The sequence below is a fragment of the Macrotis lagotis genome, chromosome 4 (assembly GCF_037893015.1).
Source record: "Macrotis lagotis isolate mMagLag1 chromosome 4, bilby.v1.9.chrom.fasta, whole genome shotgun sequence".
Lineage (NCBI taxonomy): Eukaryota > Metazoa > Chordata > Mammalia > Peramelemorphia > Peramelidae > Macrotis > Macrotis lagotis.
The window spans coordinates 278,166,812-278,183,132 of NC_133661.1; the positions used below are offsets into that span (position 1 = coordinate 278,166,812).

Genomic DNA, 16,321 nt, shown 5'->3' on the forward strand with positions numbered 1-16,321 from the left:
AACTTTGTACTCTCTCACTGAAACAATGATGACATTCTCATACCTTATAAGAAGTCTTAATAGTTTTTAAAATTAATTTTGTTGTAAAATGGTTCAATTTAGGTCTTTCCAGTGATCCCTATCTGGACCAATATAATTTAGGATCATCACTTGTTAGTTTATACCAATGCTAACAAAATAAAATGCATGGTCATTAGAGTTACAATGCTTAGTCATGTAGAAAACAGGTGTCCTTTACACTGGATCTCTAATCCTAGATTTAGATTGTCCCATGATCAGATACAACAAACAATTAAACAGCAATGACTATACGTAAAATTAAACACCAGAAGCCACAATAAGACATCAAACCAAAAAACATATAGTCATTAGATATATGACAAAAATACTGGACAAATCCCTTTGAACTTCACCAAAAAAAAAAATGTCAGAGAGTTAAACACCAAGCAACTTCACCAAAGAAATGCCTCACTTAGATCCAGGCATAAGTCCTCGGCACCCACCCAGTCACTTAAAACCAAAACAATTCAAACTAGAGTCAGTGTCAGGCTCAAAATCTGTCCTAGTACCCTCTTGTGGTGTTTCTAGGAGGAAAAGTCAGTTTTCTTTAAAATCATTAATCTTTATCTGATCAACGACACAATGTGAACCCTAAAATTACAAAAGCCTCTCCCAAGCCCCAGTAAACTGTGCTGCAGCACTGGGGACAGGGCAGAGCAGAGAGGGAAGGGGAAGAGGAACATGATTGCCCTGCTATCTTCTAATGATGCTTCCCCTTGCTTTGGGGCTACCAGATCCGATCGGTTCTTTGGTAGCTGCTACAGAAAAAGTATCCCGCACTCTGATGCCTGGGCTTTGGAAGAGATTCTTATAATTTTAGGATTCACATTGTTAATAAGGAGGGTTGTGTATGTGTTGGGGACGGGGAAGGGTTATTCAGAAATGACTGTGATATAAAAACAAAAAACTTATCAATAAAACTTATTTTTTTTTAAAAGTAGTGTTTGCACCACGCCCTAGGTCTGGTGAAAACACTGCTTTTTTATTATTATCAAAATTTATTTTTTTTAGAAATTTATTTATTTTTATTTTATTTATAATTATTACCATTCTGTATTAGTCATTGTGCTTTAGCACAAAGATGAGTGATACAAAGAAAGGCAAAAAGCTAGTTCCTGGAGCTTATATTCTAATGAGGGAGAAATATGCAAACCAACTTTCTGTGTATAGACATATATGTGTATATATCTAATGAACATATGTACAACAGTGATATGTAGTACAAAGGAAAGTAATCTCAAAGGGGAGGCACAAGCAGATGGGGTAACTCAGAAAAGTGGGTACAAAAGATAAAAGTTGGCCTGAATCTTGAAAGTGGAGGTAAAAAAGGGAGAACATTCAAAAGCTTGGGTGGTAGCCAATACCAAGAAATAGATTTGATAGATGAAGTGTTGCACATGAAGCATTGAAAAATAGACCAATATAACTTGATCAGAGAATAATTGGAGGGGGAGTAAAATATAAGACTGGAAAGGTCAGAAAGGGAGAGGTGGTAAAGGTTTTGCATACCAAACAAGATGTATATTAAATTTTAGTTAATACAAGGATCCACTAAATTTTTTTGAGTTGGGTGGTAGGAATTATCAAAGTTCTTTGTAAAGGTTCCACTTTCCACAAGTTCAGCCAATTAGAAGATGGATTGAAATTGGAAGAGACATAAAATAGGGAGATCAATTAGGTTATTGAAACAGTCCTGGTGAGAGGTCTGGAGGACCTATGTAAGGGTGATGGATATGTGAGTGCAGGGGAGGGCAAATTTTTGAGATATTGTAAAGATAGAAATAATAACAATTGACTTTATGTAGTGAGTGTAAGTGAGGACTGAAAGATAAAACTGAGTTTGTAAGCCTGGGTGGCTGGGATGATGATGCTCTTGATAGTAATGGTAAAATTGGGAAGAGGGGAGATTTGGGGGACAGGAAGAGAAACAATGAGTTCTGTCTTGGACATTTTGAGTTTGAGATGCCTGGGGAACCTCCACCTCTAGATGTCTAAAAGGCAGGTGGTGATATCAGAATACAGCATAGGAAAGAAATTAAGAGATATATGCATAAAGATAATTGAAAACAGTAATACAAGATACTTTAGAAAAGAGAAGATAAACAAGGATAGGGCTTTGGGGGACATTAGTAGGCATAGTTAGGTTAGAGGTTAGTATACGTGACCTTGGATGCAGATGCAGCAAAACTCCTTCTTATTTGATGCCAAACAGGTAGCAGTGCCAGGAAAGAGTGATGTCTTGAAAACCTCAGGAGGAGAAAGTATCTGGGAGATGACAGTCAACAATGTCAAAGACTTTTAGGAAGATCAAGAAAGATTAGAATTGAGAAAAGAAATAATAGATTTGGAAATTAGGAGATCACTCATAACTTTGGGGAGAACAATGGGGAGAACCTTTTGCAGAAGGTTTAGAAGTGAGTGAAAGAAGAAAGAGTCACCTATTATAGATGATTTTCTCAAGGAAGTTAGCTAGAAGAGGAAAGATATAGAATGATAGTTTAATGGGGATGGGTGGATCAATGGAAGATTTTTATAGACAGATATGGGCATATTTGTAGAAGGGATGGAGCTTGTAGATAGGGAAAGGTTGAAAATTAGAGAGTGGGGACAATATTGGAAGCAAACTACTGAAGATTTCAGCTCAAGGCTGCACATAGTGATGTTTGCCTTGTCAAGGAGAAAGACCGCCTCTTCATAAGATATAGGAGTGAAAGAGGAGGTAGTGCAAATTGATGTCTGAGTGACATAAGATGCCGAGGGAAGATGTGGGAACCTGAGAGAATAACCTCAATTTTTTTTAGTAAACTTTAAAACAGAGTCCTCAGCTGAGAGAATTGGGGAGGGAATATCATACCAAATCACAGGTTTTGTGTCTTGCAGGATGGAAACATTTTGGAGGCTGCTTCCTAAAATAGGAAATGAGGTGCAACCCAAAAAGTAGAAGCTCATAGAGCAGTATTTCCCAAAATTATTGGTCTTAGGATAGAGTTCTCTACATATTTAAATATCATTGAAGACTCTTTATACTCTTAAAAATTATTGAGGACCCCAAAAAAGCTTTTGTGTTTGCACCACCTAGATCTATAGCTGTATTAAAAATTAAAACTGATAAAAATTTTCAATATTTATTGATTCATTAAAATAACAATAAACATGTTAATAAAATAGAAATGTTAATGTGAGTGTTAACATAAATCACATTACTTTTCAAGAAAATGACTATTTTCCAAAACAAAAAATTTCACAAAAATATTTTTCATGTTTTTGCAAATCTCTATAATGTCTGACTATAAAACAGATTCTCATATCTGGTTCTGTGTTCAGTCTGCTATGATATGTTCTTTTTAAGTATATGAAGGAAATTTGACTTCACACAGATATGTAGTTTGAAAAGGGAGGAATATGTCAATAGACAAATAAGATGTTATTATCTAAATAGTAAGGTCTCTGAGTATCCCAGAAGTCCTTGAGTAATACTTTGAGGACCATTAACACAAATAGAAAATAGCACCTTTCAAGTAAACCAGAACAAAGGAAAATATTTCCATATCTGAAAAGAAAAAAGTTTTAAAAAAATGACATAAAAAAGCCAAACATTTTTTCTTTCCTTGACTTTTTTCTTCTCCCTTCTTATGTTGTTGTTCAGTCATGACTTCTCATGAAACTATTTGAAATTTTCTTGGCAAAGCTTTTGGAGTGGTTTGCCATTTCCTGCTCCAATTCATTTTACAGATGAGGAAACTGAGGCAAACAGAATTAAGTGAATCAGTAAGGGCTTCTTGCAGAAGATAGGACTTTAAGGTTGGCAGGAGGTGGGGCTAAGGAGGAAGAGAGTTCCAGGGTAGGGGACAGCAAATGTTCACAGTGGTCTTCCTTGTGACTAAATATGTATTAGTTAGATTCCTGATTGGAGGGGAGGAGTGCAAACCAGGTATAAAATAAATCATTGTTTAAATGTGAAGTAAGATGATTCATTTACCAGTAGCTAGGTGGCACAGTGGATAGAGCACCAGCTCTAAGAAGGACCTGAGTTCAAATATAGCCTCAGACATTTGATACTTAATACCTCTTTGACCTTGGGCAAATTGCTTAACTCTGACCAAGCCCCCCATCCAAAATAAAGATGATCATATAGAGATGCTGAGATCCTCTTTTTGCATTAGCAACTGAGTTAGCTTTTATTTAGCATTTGATAAGAATAAAGATTCATACAACTTATGCTTAGGTTCAAAAAGTCAGCTTCACAAATAAAAGGTAGATGTGGGGGAGGCTAGGTGGTGCAGTGGATAGAGCACCAGCCTTGGAGTCAGGAGTACCTGAGTTCAAATCCGGCCTCAGACACTTAATAATTACCTAGCTGTGTGGCCTTGGGCAAGTCACTTAACCCCATTTGCCTTGCCAAAAAGAAAGTGAAAAAAAAACTAAAAGGTAGATGTGGCATGGTTAAATAACAGTTTATTTTTAAAAGATCTAAGAATTGCCACAGTTAAGTGGCACAGTGAATAGAGCACCAGCCCTGGAGTCAGGAGGACCTGAATTCAAATCCAGCTTTAGATACTAACTAGCTGTATGATGCTGGGCACGTTACTTGAACTTTATTGCCTCCCCCAAAAAAGATTTGGGGTTTTAGGCAGTCTGCAAGCTGAATATGAGAAAACAGTATGAAGTAGCAGCCAAAAAACCTTAATATAATTAGGATTAATGCAGCTAGGACTTGGGAGGTGATATACTCTGTATTCTGTCCTGGTCAGACCATACCCAAAAGTATTGTGTTCAAATCTGGATTGCACAGTTTAGAAAAAATAAACTGGATAGAATCCAAAGAGTAATATCCAAGATCATGAAGGACTTCAAATCTGTATCATATGAAGACCAGTTGAAGGGCATGTGAATGTTTAACCTAAAGAAAAGAGGGGACTTTATAACTGTGTCCAGATCTTTAGACAATCTTTCAAGGTGAAGAGATAGTCCCTTTTTTTTGGCCCCAGAAGACAGAAGTTGGAGCTATGGATAGAAGTTTCAAGGAGACAAATTTGGGCTTAATAGCAGTGAAAATTATCAATTACAGCTGTCCAAAAACAGAATAGAATGCTTTTCAAGTTACTAGGTTCTCTACCCCAACCCCCACTCCCACCAATAGGTGGTCTTCATGTAGAGCCTAGAAGGACACTTGTTAGATATGGTCTTTATGGAGATTCTTTTCAGATGAGTTGAACTAGAAGGTGACTGAGATCCCTTACAATTGTGAAATTTTTATGTTTTATTCTGTGTGAGATGCAGAATAGTGTAGTCCTTCCTTGATGTTAGGAAGAACTTCTTTTATACATTACTAGTTGTGTAACCAAGTCAATTCTCCTTTTGGCACCTCAGGCAGCTTTTTTAAGATATAGATTATAGTTGACCTTTTCTGAGTGGCACTCAGTGTTTCATACACTAGGGAAATCACAGATAAAAAGAAAGAAAATTAGGAAACAGAACCAAGTCTGAAGCATGAATTGAAGTCATGAGGTAGGAAACCAGAAATGTGATTTTGGAAAAAAGTTGCTTCTTCACCAGAACAATGGAAAACAGGCTGTATTGGCAGCATGTTCAAATATCAGCTCTTGGGCAAATTGATATAGTTTTGGAGCTTCACCTTTCTTGTCTGTAAAATTAGAAGGTTGGATTATCAGAGTTCTTAAAATAGGGCCCATGAATGTGGGTGTGGGTGGGTGTGTATTTAACTTTATTTCTGTATGATTGACTTCCTTTGTAATCTCATATATGTATATATATATATATATATATATATATACATGTATACATTATATATGTATATATACGCACATTGTTTTATGTATTTATAAACATTATTTTGAAAAGATGTCCAAAGGCTTCACTAGACAGCCAATAGTCTATGACACAAAACAAGCTAAGAACCCTCCACTAATTATCTCTCTCCAAGGTCATTTCCAGCTCTAAATCTAGGATCCTATGACCTCTATGGGTCTCAGTTTCCTACTTTATAAAATGAGAGGTAAATGAGATGACTTCCAAGAACTCTTTCTGCTTCAGTTTTCCTATGATCCCATGATGCTATGGCTGACTCAGTGCAAGGAATCCCCTTATTTTGTCTTCTCCAGACACTACAGAATGAAATTGTGGGCCATGCCCCCCGGATAGAGGATGTGTTGCATCGAGGGCATAAGCTAGTGGAGGTGGCTGAGATAGACTGCCAAGACATTGCCGAGCGCCTGGAGCATCTGCAGGGCTCCTGGGCATCGCTCCGGGATGAGACTGCTCAACGGCTGCAGCGGCTACGGGAGGCCAATGAGGCTCAGCAGTACTACCTGGATGCTGGCGAGGCAGAGGCCTGGATCAGTGAACAGGAACTCTATGTGATCTCTGATGAGACTCCCAAGGTCAGTTAGTGTGTGGGTTGGGAGATGGAGAGATTGAGGGAGTCAGCTAGGTTCACTATAGGATGGGAGGAGAAAACCAGTTCCTCTTTCTAGTTCAAATGTCCTTGGTCAAAGAACCAAAAAGAAGGGGCAGAGCTAAGAAACAAGAAGGGTAAAGTCTGTCAAGCTTAAGAAGTATGTAGTAAATTTAGGTGAGAAGGAAATGGGTTAGGGTCTTAGAGTTGGAGGGTAGAGTAGGAATCTCACATATTCTACTTTGGGACATCCTTCTCAGAAAAGAGACTTCAATTTTAACACAAATGTGCCACTTAATTGATACAACTCTTTTGAATATGGTATTGTCTGATTTTCCTCTCCCCTTATTTCCTTCTACAACTCTTTTTCTTCCACCCTACTCCTTGATTCTCTCACACACTTTGGTCAGACAGCAAGTAATTACTGAATGACTATTCTACACTTATAATTGGCCTAAACACCATAGATAATAGAGACAAAGTATAAAACATGGGCCTTAAGAGTCTCATGTTATTTCTGAGGAACCAATAATTGGTATTAATATACAAGTATATTACATACCATACCAATTTTTTTATTTTGTTTTTTCCAATTATATACAAAGAGAGTTTTCAGCATTCATCTTTTGTAAACTTTTGAATTCCTCATTTTCCTACTCACTTCCTTTCCCTCTCCCTTCCCCATAGTAGTAAGTAATCTGATACAGGTTATACATATACAATTTTGCTTAATATATTTCCATATTAGTTATGTTGTGAAAAAAGAATTAGAACTAAAGGGGGAAATCATGAGAAAGAAGAAACATAAAAGAAGTTTTTAAAAGTGAACCATACTCTACCAATTAATATTAATATATCATATAACATATATTAATATAATTATATATGATTTTCACATATGTGAAACAGCAACAGACATTATTAAAATGTGTAGTAAAATCATAGGAATCCAGACACAGAGGAAAGATCTCTGATTCTGATACCTAGGTCTGGATTTGAATCTTTCCTCTTGATGCTTAACGACATATGTGACCTTGGCTCACTTAACCTCCCTGGGCCTAATCTTCCATATCTATAAAATGAGGGGGTTGGAGTAGATAACCCCTGAGCTCCCTTTCCAGTTCTAAAGCTATGATCATAATCAGAAGGCTTCATGGAGGAAGTGATAGGATTTGGAGAGGAAGAGGAGAAAAAGGAAAGCCATTCCAGGTAAGAGAAATAGCATGAACAAAATGTGAAGGCAGGACTTGCCATGATCTGACTCTAGGCTAAAGAAGTGGAGAGGCATATTGGGAAGCAGGGGGAAAATAGAGTAGAATGGGTGCAGAGGGTTTAAGTCACTTTGTCTCTCCAGATTAATATTAGATGAACCGTATTTGTAAAGTTTTGGGTGCAACATAGGAACTCTTTAAAAGGACTGGGAAGAAATCAAATTGTTTGTTGGTTCTGTGTGTGTGTGTTTCCCTCCAGGATGAAGAGAGTGCCATTGTGATGCTAAAACGACATCTAAGGCAGCAACGTTCAGTTGAGGAATATGGGAAGAATATCAAGCAACTGGCTGGCAGGGCTCAGAAACTTCTATCTGCAGGTCACCCTGAAGGGTAGGTAACAATGTGGCTCATTTTTTTCTTTTAGGACAGGCTTATTTTGGGTTTTTTTGGTAATTTGGGGAAGAAGAACCTAGATATAGATGATTTGATGGGAAAAATGTTTATGATTTCCACCAAAAATGTGTATTTTGAGGTAACTTTTGTTCTCAATATCTTGATTTACTCTGATTTTTTTAGCTTTGGTTTTAGAAAATCTGACTCGGGGAGGGAACTAAGTGGTGTAGTGATCAGAGCACCTGCCTTGAAATCAGGCTGACCTGAGTTCATATGTGGCCTTGGACACTTAATCATTGCTGTGTTACCTTGGGCAAGTCACTTAACCCATTGTCTTAAATAAAAAAAATTTTAAAAAGAAAATCTGACAATGTCAGCAAAATGGTGCAGTGGATGGAGCATTGGACATGACATTAGGAAGAACTTAATTCAAATCTTGCCTCAGATAGTTACTATTTGTATGACCAAAGGCAGCAAGATATTTAATCTCTGCCTGTTTCAGCTTCCTTATCTGTTAAAGTGGAATAAAAATAACATACCTAGGGTTATTGTGAGGATCAGATAAAATAATATTTACAAAGTGCTTTGTAAACTAAAAGTGCTATATAAATACTAGTTATTATTAATCTAGTTAAATGAATAGTTACCCTAAGTATTCAATATCGAATTACAACTTCATTATTATTTAGCAGAAGTGATTTTTATGCTTGAAATATCAAGCATGATAATTAAATCAAGTGTTGATTTATAATCTGTAAGTAATAGGGAGAAATCTCCCTATGTTCATCTAAGTTAGTTCTTAGATGACAAACTGCTCATGTTCAAAGTTTTTCTAGTCTGGTAGTTATTATTATATCTTGTGCTCAACCAGGATAGACTTCTAGAGCCCAGAATCACTTGTGTACCATAAGGCAACAAAGTAAGATTTTACTGGAGGAGTTTATTGAGTATTTTGATGAACAGAGTTTTTATACATGCCAAATATGTTCAGAGTTAGAATACAGTAAAATATGCTTGACATTAAATGTATTAAATCTAATTTAACTTTTTCTTGATGACCCAAAGAGCCTTTCAGAGGCTCAGAATTATCTTTATAAATGTCAATATACATTTTACAGGGGAAAAGATCTTGTTATTTGAGCTTTGTAGTTTAAAATTCTGGAGGAGACAAAGGATAGTCACAATTTATGTTTACACAGAACTTTAAGACTTACAAATTGCTTTATAAAAATGTCAACTCCTTTGATCTTCGTAACAACCCTGGGAGGCAGATACTATTATTATTCACATTTTATAAATCAGGGAATTAAGGCAAACAGAGGTTAAATGACTTGTCCAGGGTCTTATAATACTAAGTATCTGAGGTAGGATTTGAGTTCAGGTCTTCCTGACTCCATGTCCAGTGAATTCTCCACTGTGCCACCTAGAAGTATATTCTGTTTTATTTTATACCATTTAACTTTGGAATAGAAAAATATAGGTAACTTTCCAGTCATGGCCTTACCAGTTACTAAGGAAATTAAGAAAATATACTAAGTTCACACCATCGACCATAAAAATTGTCCTTGTGATTCCGGGAACATGGTCCAGAGTCCTTTGATGTTCTTCTGTGGACATCACAGAAGAACCTCTTTGCCTTTATTGTGTACTCTCTCCATCCCTTCAGTGATGAGGATTTGAGCCTTTCCTCCAATAATTAAAAGCCTGCCTGCTAGACAGAGTGCTGGACTTGTTGTCAGATATATTTTATTTAATTTGATTTTTTTCAATAAACAAGTATTTATTTTCTCTCTTTTCCACTCTTCCATTTCTAATTCAACAACAACAAAAGAAAACAAAAAGTCTTATAGCTTACATAAAGATTTAAATAGACAGATTGACTGAAAGAACGAAAGAAAGGATCAAGTAAAACAAATTCTTGGGTTGGCCATGTCCAAAAATATATGTTTCATTCTATGTCTTGAGTCCATCAGCTCTCCATCAGGAAGAAGGTATTGTTCTTCATCTTTGGCTCTCTGGAGTCATGGTTTGTCATTGCCTTAATTGAAGTTTTTCAGTTATTTTGCCTTTTTTATGTTGTGATTATTCAGATTGTTCTCCTGGTTCTGGTCACTTCATTCTATATCATTTCATACATAGTTTGTTGAATTTACCAATATTCTCTGAAACCTATTTCATAATAATAGTAATATATATATATATATATATATATAGTATAATAATATTTTATTATATCCATTTTGCCATTCCCCAATAGATGAGCACATTCTGATTTCTCAGTTTTTAAAGTTAATATAAAGAGAGCTGTTATAAATATTTTTGTACATATAGGTCCTTTTCTTCTTTCTTTCATTTCTTTGATAGGCCTAGTAGTGATAACTCTGGATGGAAAGTTGTGCAAGGTTTAATAACTTAGGTCCAGTTTGCTTTGAGGTCAGGTAGACTCTTGCCTGATTTACTGCCTCTGTGACAGTAGTCAAATCACTTGATTACTACATCATCAGGATGCAAAACTCAAATGAGGCAATGTTTATAAAGTCATTGTAAACCTTAAATGCTATATAGGTGATGCCAGTTGCATTTCTCTCTGATAATGGCTGATGATCTGTCAGACTTTGGCAAAGGATAAGAACTGATTTATTTCTGTGATTGATCCAAACTAAGGAGATTGCTGGTATGGTAAGAAATCTAGTCATCAAAACTTCTTGCAATACCTGAAGATCCAGTAAAAAAGAATGACTTATCATTCCTCTCAGACAGAGGGAAATCTTTTGCAGAGTTTCATTTAGGGACTCAGCATTTCACCTCCAGCATCTGTTAAATGGGACTTTCTTGTTGCCACAGGCACTGTGGTCCAATGGAAGTCACCTTAGTATGGGAAGCAGAGCACCTGGATACTCCATCATGTACCTATCCATGGTGTCTCAGGAAACTAAGGAGGCTTCTCATGCTTCAGTTTTTCCATTTGGTCACTTGGAGATGAACAGTGGAAGAGAAAGATAAACTCAAAGTTGCAAAATATCTCAGTGCTTTGGAATTCTTCCTCTAATGCCTTTGATGCCCAAGATCACTCCTTTTCTTGGAATTTTGTTGGGTTTTTTTTTTACTTTAGTTGGTGTGTTGTTGTTTTTTAATCCTAGGGAACAGATTATCCGACTCCAGGGGCAGGTGGACAAACAATATGCTGGACTAAAAGATATGGCTGAGGAACGGAAACGCAAGCTAGAAAATATGTATCATTTGTTCCAACTGAAGAGAGAGGCAGATGACTTGGAACAGTGGATTGCAGAAAGAGAGGTGGTGGCCTCTTCCCAAGAAATGGGGCAAGATTTTGACCATGTTACTGTGAGTTTCACATTAAGAACACTCATTTTTATTTTTAGCATTAAAAAAGGGAAGACATGAGTCTGTAATTATTTTAAGGTGTATAACAATAGCAGTCTATTCGTTTCCTCTCTCTATTTTCAATTTCAGCAAAACACTGAAAATTAATCTTTCATCTCCTATTAAGCATCAGAATGTAATCAAAATGGAATCCGAAGTATGATAATATTTCTAGGGGGGTAATCCTGCTGAATTTCAATTTTTTTCTTTGAAAAAGGTATGATGATAGATCCATAGATAACATATATACTTCGACAGTACAATAGTCTGTGATTAGAGTGTGAAAGTGCTATGGCACCTACAATAACCCAAGAGTCTCATAACTACCTTTTTCTTAACTTGTGCTCTTCTCCTTCATATCTAGTTGCTACGGGACAAGTTTCGTGACTTTGCCCGGGAGACTGGGGCAATTGGGCAGGAACGGGTGGACAATGTTAACTTGATAATTGAGCGGCTCATTGATGCTGGTCATGCTGAGGCCGCCACCATTGCTGAGTGGAAGGATGGACTGAATGAGATCTGGGCTGACCTACTAGAGCTCATAGACACTCGAATGCAGTTGTTAGCTGCCTCCTATGACCTGCACCGGTACTTCTATATGGGAGAAGAAATCCTGGGCCTCATTGATGAGAAACACCGGGAGTTACCTGAAGATGTGGGACTTGATGCTAGTACTGCTGAATCCTTCCACCGTGTTCACACAGCATTTGAGCGAGAATTACATCTCTTAGGAGTTCAGGTATCATTCTACTCATCTATCTACTCACATGTGTCTTTCTTCATATGGAGACCCAGAAAACCCACCTTCTATCTCTGTGTTCACAGACTATCTCTGATTTCTTTGTAACTCTTTAAAAATCATTACTCTTTGTCCCCATCTTCCCACTTATAAAATGGGTATTTGAGGACTTCAGAGAATTAGTGTGAGTGTCACTGAAATTATGTTTATAATGGGTCTGGGAAAGAAGGTGATAAACTCTTTTGTTACCTTCAATATATCCTAATCTAAAAGGGTACTGACTAAAAAAGGGAACGTAGGGCTTTATGGTTGGAACTGAAAGTGATGAGTCAGAATATTTAGGTCTTGTTTTGGTAGATAGGTATCTTAATCAACAAAGGTACTCTTTCCCACTGGTGCAGATTCTGTATTCTTCATTCATTCATTAAGTGCCTACTATGTGTATTTGCTGGGCCTTGGCCTGGGCATTGGAAATCCATTATGAAAAATGAAATAATTCTTATCCTCAGGGAGCTTACCTTCTATTGACAGCGTGTGTGTGTGTGTGTGTGTGTGTGTGTGTGTGTGTGTGTGTGTGAGAGAGAGAGAGAGAGAGAGAGAGAGAGAGAGAGAGAGAGAAAGTAAATATAAATTAATTTCATGGGGGTAGGGCACTAAGGAGATTAGGATAGGATTTATGAGAGGATAACTGAACTGAGCCTTGAATCTTAGGAAACCAGTATTTCTGCCAGGTGGAAGGAGAACATGGGAGACTGCATAAGAAAAGGCATAGGGGATAGGACATAGAATCCCATCTATAGGAAGCAGTAGAATATCTCTGAAATTAGGATCTCCTCATCCTCTGTGATTTTTCTCTATATTTTCCCCATAAATCCTTCACAGAGGATTTACTCAACCTTTGAAGCCTCCTTTTTTAAAAAAAATATATCAGGAATGCCAGTATACTCAATTGTCATCCCTACATGATTGACTTGTCTTCTTTTCCAGTCATATATGTCTTCAATAATGTCTTCTGGTTTTATTTATAAAAAGAATGTCAATATGAACATTGTTTGGTTCCCCAAGTACTGCACTCAGTTGTTGGTCATAGAATAAATAACACATGCTAACAGTGCCAGCAATCAAGTTTTTTGCGATATAGAGGATGCATTGTGGTATAATTAAAAGATCAATAGATCTGGAATGAAAAGACTTGGATTCAAATTCTGTTTCAGAAATTAACTGTCTCTATGACTCTGGGCTCAATTCCTTCATTTATAAAATAAGGAATTTATACTCAGTGATCTCTTCCCTTACAACTCTAAACCTATATTTCTGTGAAACAGAGAAATTCAGGAAAGACTGAGTTTGGGGATAAAAGTAATGCAATTATATTATATCCATACCTGTTCATCCTGTTACATTCACTCTTCCTAAATGAAAAATAGCAAGGGGAGAGGTGTAATAGAGTTTATTCACTGTCTCCTGCCCTGAAGCTCAAAATATGAAGCTCTAGTGATGGGAGACCATAAGTGAGGATGCTGTAAAGAAATCTTACCTGCTTACCTGCTGTGAGGGGGGGATAGGTTATCACTTCTTCAAGGGGATCTGTATCAGAAGCAACCACACAGGAGATCAAATCTTGAAAAGGGTCAAAGGAACTATGTTAGAGACAAGCCCACAATTAGCTTAAGGAGCAGAGCAGGAGGGTGAAATACAGTCCATCTCTCCACCCTCTGATTGACCCTTGAAGTCATTCCATGTCCCTGACTTAGGAACTTTTGTCCTAGAGATTTCACCATCACTATCACCAGCATCATCCCATCATCCCATCATCCCATTCCTCTGTCACATAGAACAATGGTAGTATTTGAATGAGGCAATATGAAAGAGTGTATAGAGTAAGGGTCTTTGGATCAAGAATCCATGGATCCAGAAGAATCCATGAATCCAAGGATACATGGATTCTGACATTTACCAGCTATGTGACTATGAGTAAATCACTCAGCTACTCTGAATATGTTTTCCAGTCTGTAAAAGAGCTATAATAATGCCTATAGCACCTACCTCATGGGGTTGTTGTGAGGTTGGAATGTGGTTGTGTATAAAAAGCGCTTTGAAAAAGGTAAAGCACCACAGACTTGTAATTTATCATCTCACAATGACAACAACGATGACTACAGGTGCAGCAGTTCCAGGATGTGGCCACACGCCTACAGACTGCATATGCTGGGGAGAAGGCTGATGAGATCCAGAGCAAAGAGCAAAAAATGTCCACTGCATGGCAGACACTGTTAGATGATTGTGCAGGTCGCCGGACCCAGCTGGTGGACACAGCAGACAAGTTCCGGTTCTTCAGCATGGTCCGGGACCTCCTCTCTTGGATGGAAAGCATTATCCGGCAGATAGAAACTCAGGAGAAACCCAGGTATGACAATCAAGGCAGGAATGTGTCTTCTCCTTCTGTGGCTACTTTCCCACAAGATGGGGCTCATAGACTTAGATGCAGATTAACTGCTGTTCTCTGAAGGAGGAAAAAAAAGGGGTGGAGCAGGGGATCTTTTGAGGCCAGAGTCTATGTGACTTGGTATTGCTTTGTTGACGCAGGATCTTAGGGGTTCAGGGAGGGAGCAGAGATGCTTGATTGTTATGGAACCTGGAAAACCCAAGGGTCCTGTCTAGACTTGGACTGAAGCTGAAAGTGCCCTTTCTCACTTCCGTTTATGTCCTGGATGCTTGTGCCAGCTTGTATAAGAAATTATTAGCAAGAATCATAATTTCAGAATTCTGGGAGTGCTAAGCTCACTCAGCAGTAAAGGACTTTGAACAGCTCATGGTTGGACCATACATAAGCCCAGGTATCCCCCAACATTGTATGATTAGTGAAATTGTCCCTCCCCTTTCCTCATTCTGAGAGAGAATTGTATTCTTTCTGCTTAGGAGTAAATAAACCAAAACTGGGAATCCCAATGGAGGAGATAGCATTGTAAAGTTCTATAAAGATATAAAGCATCTTAGATTCCAGTTTGTTTAAAGCCATACATTTAGTTAGCACCAACTGTTTTCAAATTCTAGGTTGTCCTTCAGAGTCACTTTTCCTCCATTTCATCTGTACTGCCCCCAGAGACCAGGACATTGCCCTTGGGACCCATCATGTTATTGGTGGCTAGTTTTGCTTGGACCCCACCCAGGGAACCAGTCTCTGGCCCTGGGAATCACTAAGCTTTTCTTACTCCTTCAGATTCCCTATCTGCAACTGGACTCATAGAGGACACCCAGGAGAGTGACCCAGTGTTAATCTAACTGATCTGTGTCAGAGGTTGATGTGGTCCGACCCTTTCAAATCATGTAGTAGGTGACCTAGAAGCCCGGAATGTTGTAATTTGGGAACTTGTAGTAGGAATTCTGAAGAAATACACAATGTGCATGTAGCTTTTAGGATCTTTTCCTCCTTTAGGAGCATGAGAATTCTCCAGGGAGGAAATTCCTCCTTTGTCTTTAGCCTCAGGGTGTAGTCTTTTGACTGAATTTCCTTTCCATCATCCTTCTCTCCCTCTCCACTTGCCCCTTTTATCAGGGATGTGTCCTCTGTGGAACTGCTTATGAAGTACCACCAAGGTATCAAGGCAGAAATTGAAACCCGGAGCAAAAATTTCAGCACATGTCTTGAGTTAGGAGAATCATTGCTTCAGCGGCAGCACCAGGCTTCAGAAGAGGTAAGAAGGGAGAAGGTCTAGAATAGGGGACTGGCTCCTCCAGAGAGGGAAACTGTGGACCACCTGGGTTTAGGTATCATTCCCTCTTCCAGAAATGTCTTCAATAATCCATCTATCTGTCCATCCATTAATTCATTCATTCAATAAATGTCTTAAGTACCTTCTAAATGTTAGACTCTGTATACAATATGTTGTTCAGGGTGGTCTCCACTCTTGGAGAACATAAAATAAAGAGATAAAATATGTACTTGTTGAACATATAAACAGCTGAGGTATGAGGTAATGGTCTGAGCTCTCCAGACCAGAATCAAAAAAAATCTCCTTAATATCATTGCAGATCAAGGAGAAGCTGAATCAAGTAATGTCAAGAAGGCAGGAGATGATGGAGAAATGGGACAGTCGCTCAGAGCGGCTACGTCTATGT

The 16,321-nt window shown here is 37.9% G+C and overlaps 1 protein-coding gene across 4 annotated transcripts in view; it reads left to right on the plus strand.

Moving 5' to 3' along the window:
• SPTB (spectrin beta, erythrocytic) overlaps positions 1 to 16,321 on the plus strand; it is a 183,129-nt gene that overhangs the window by 128,835 nt on the left and 37,973 nt on the right. For all 4 annotated transcript variants that reach the window (XM_074236122.1, XM_074236125.1, XM_074236123.1 and 1 more), the window contains exons 23-29: positions 6,183 to 6,461; positions 7,946 to 8,076; positions 11,220 to 11,424; positions 11,828 to 12,202; positions 14,365 to 14,609; positions 15,759 to 15,897; positions 16,235 to 16,319. In XM_074236122.1, the coding sequence (XP_074092223.1) occupies positions 6,183 to 6,461; positions 7,946 to 8,076; positions 11,220 to 11,424; positions 11,828 to 12,202; positions 14,365 to 14,609; positions 15,759 to 15,897; positions 16,235 to 16,319 (1,459 nt within the window). The remainder of the gene's footprint in view (positions 1 to 6,182; positions 6,462 to 7,945; positions 8,077 to 11,219; positions 11,425 to 11,827; positions 12,203 to 14,364; positions 14,610 to 15,758; positions 15,898 to 16,234; positions 16,320 to 16,321) is intronic.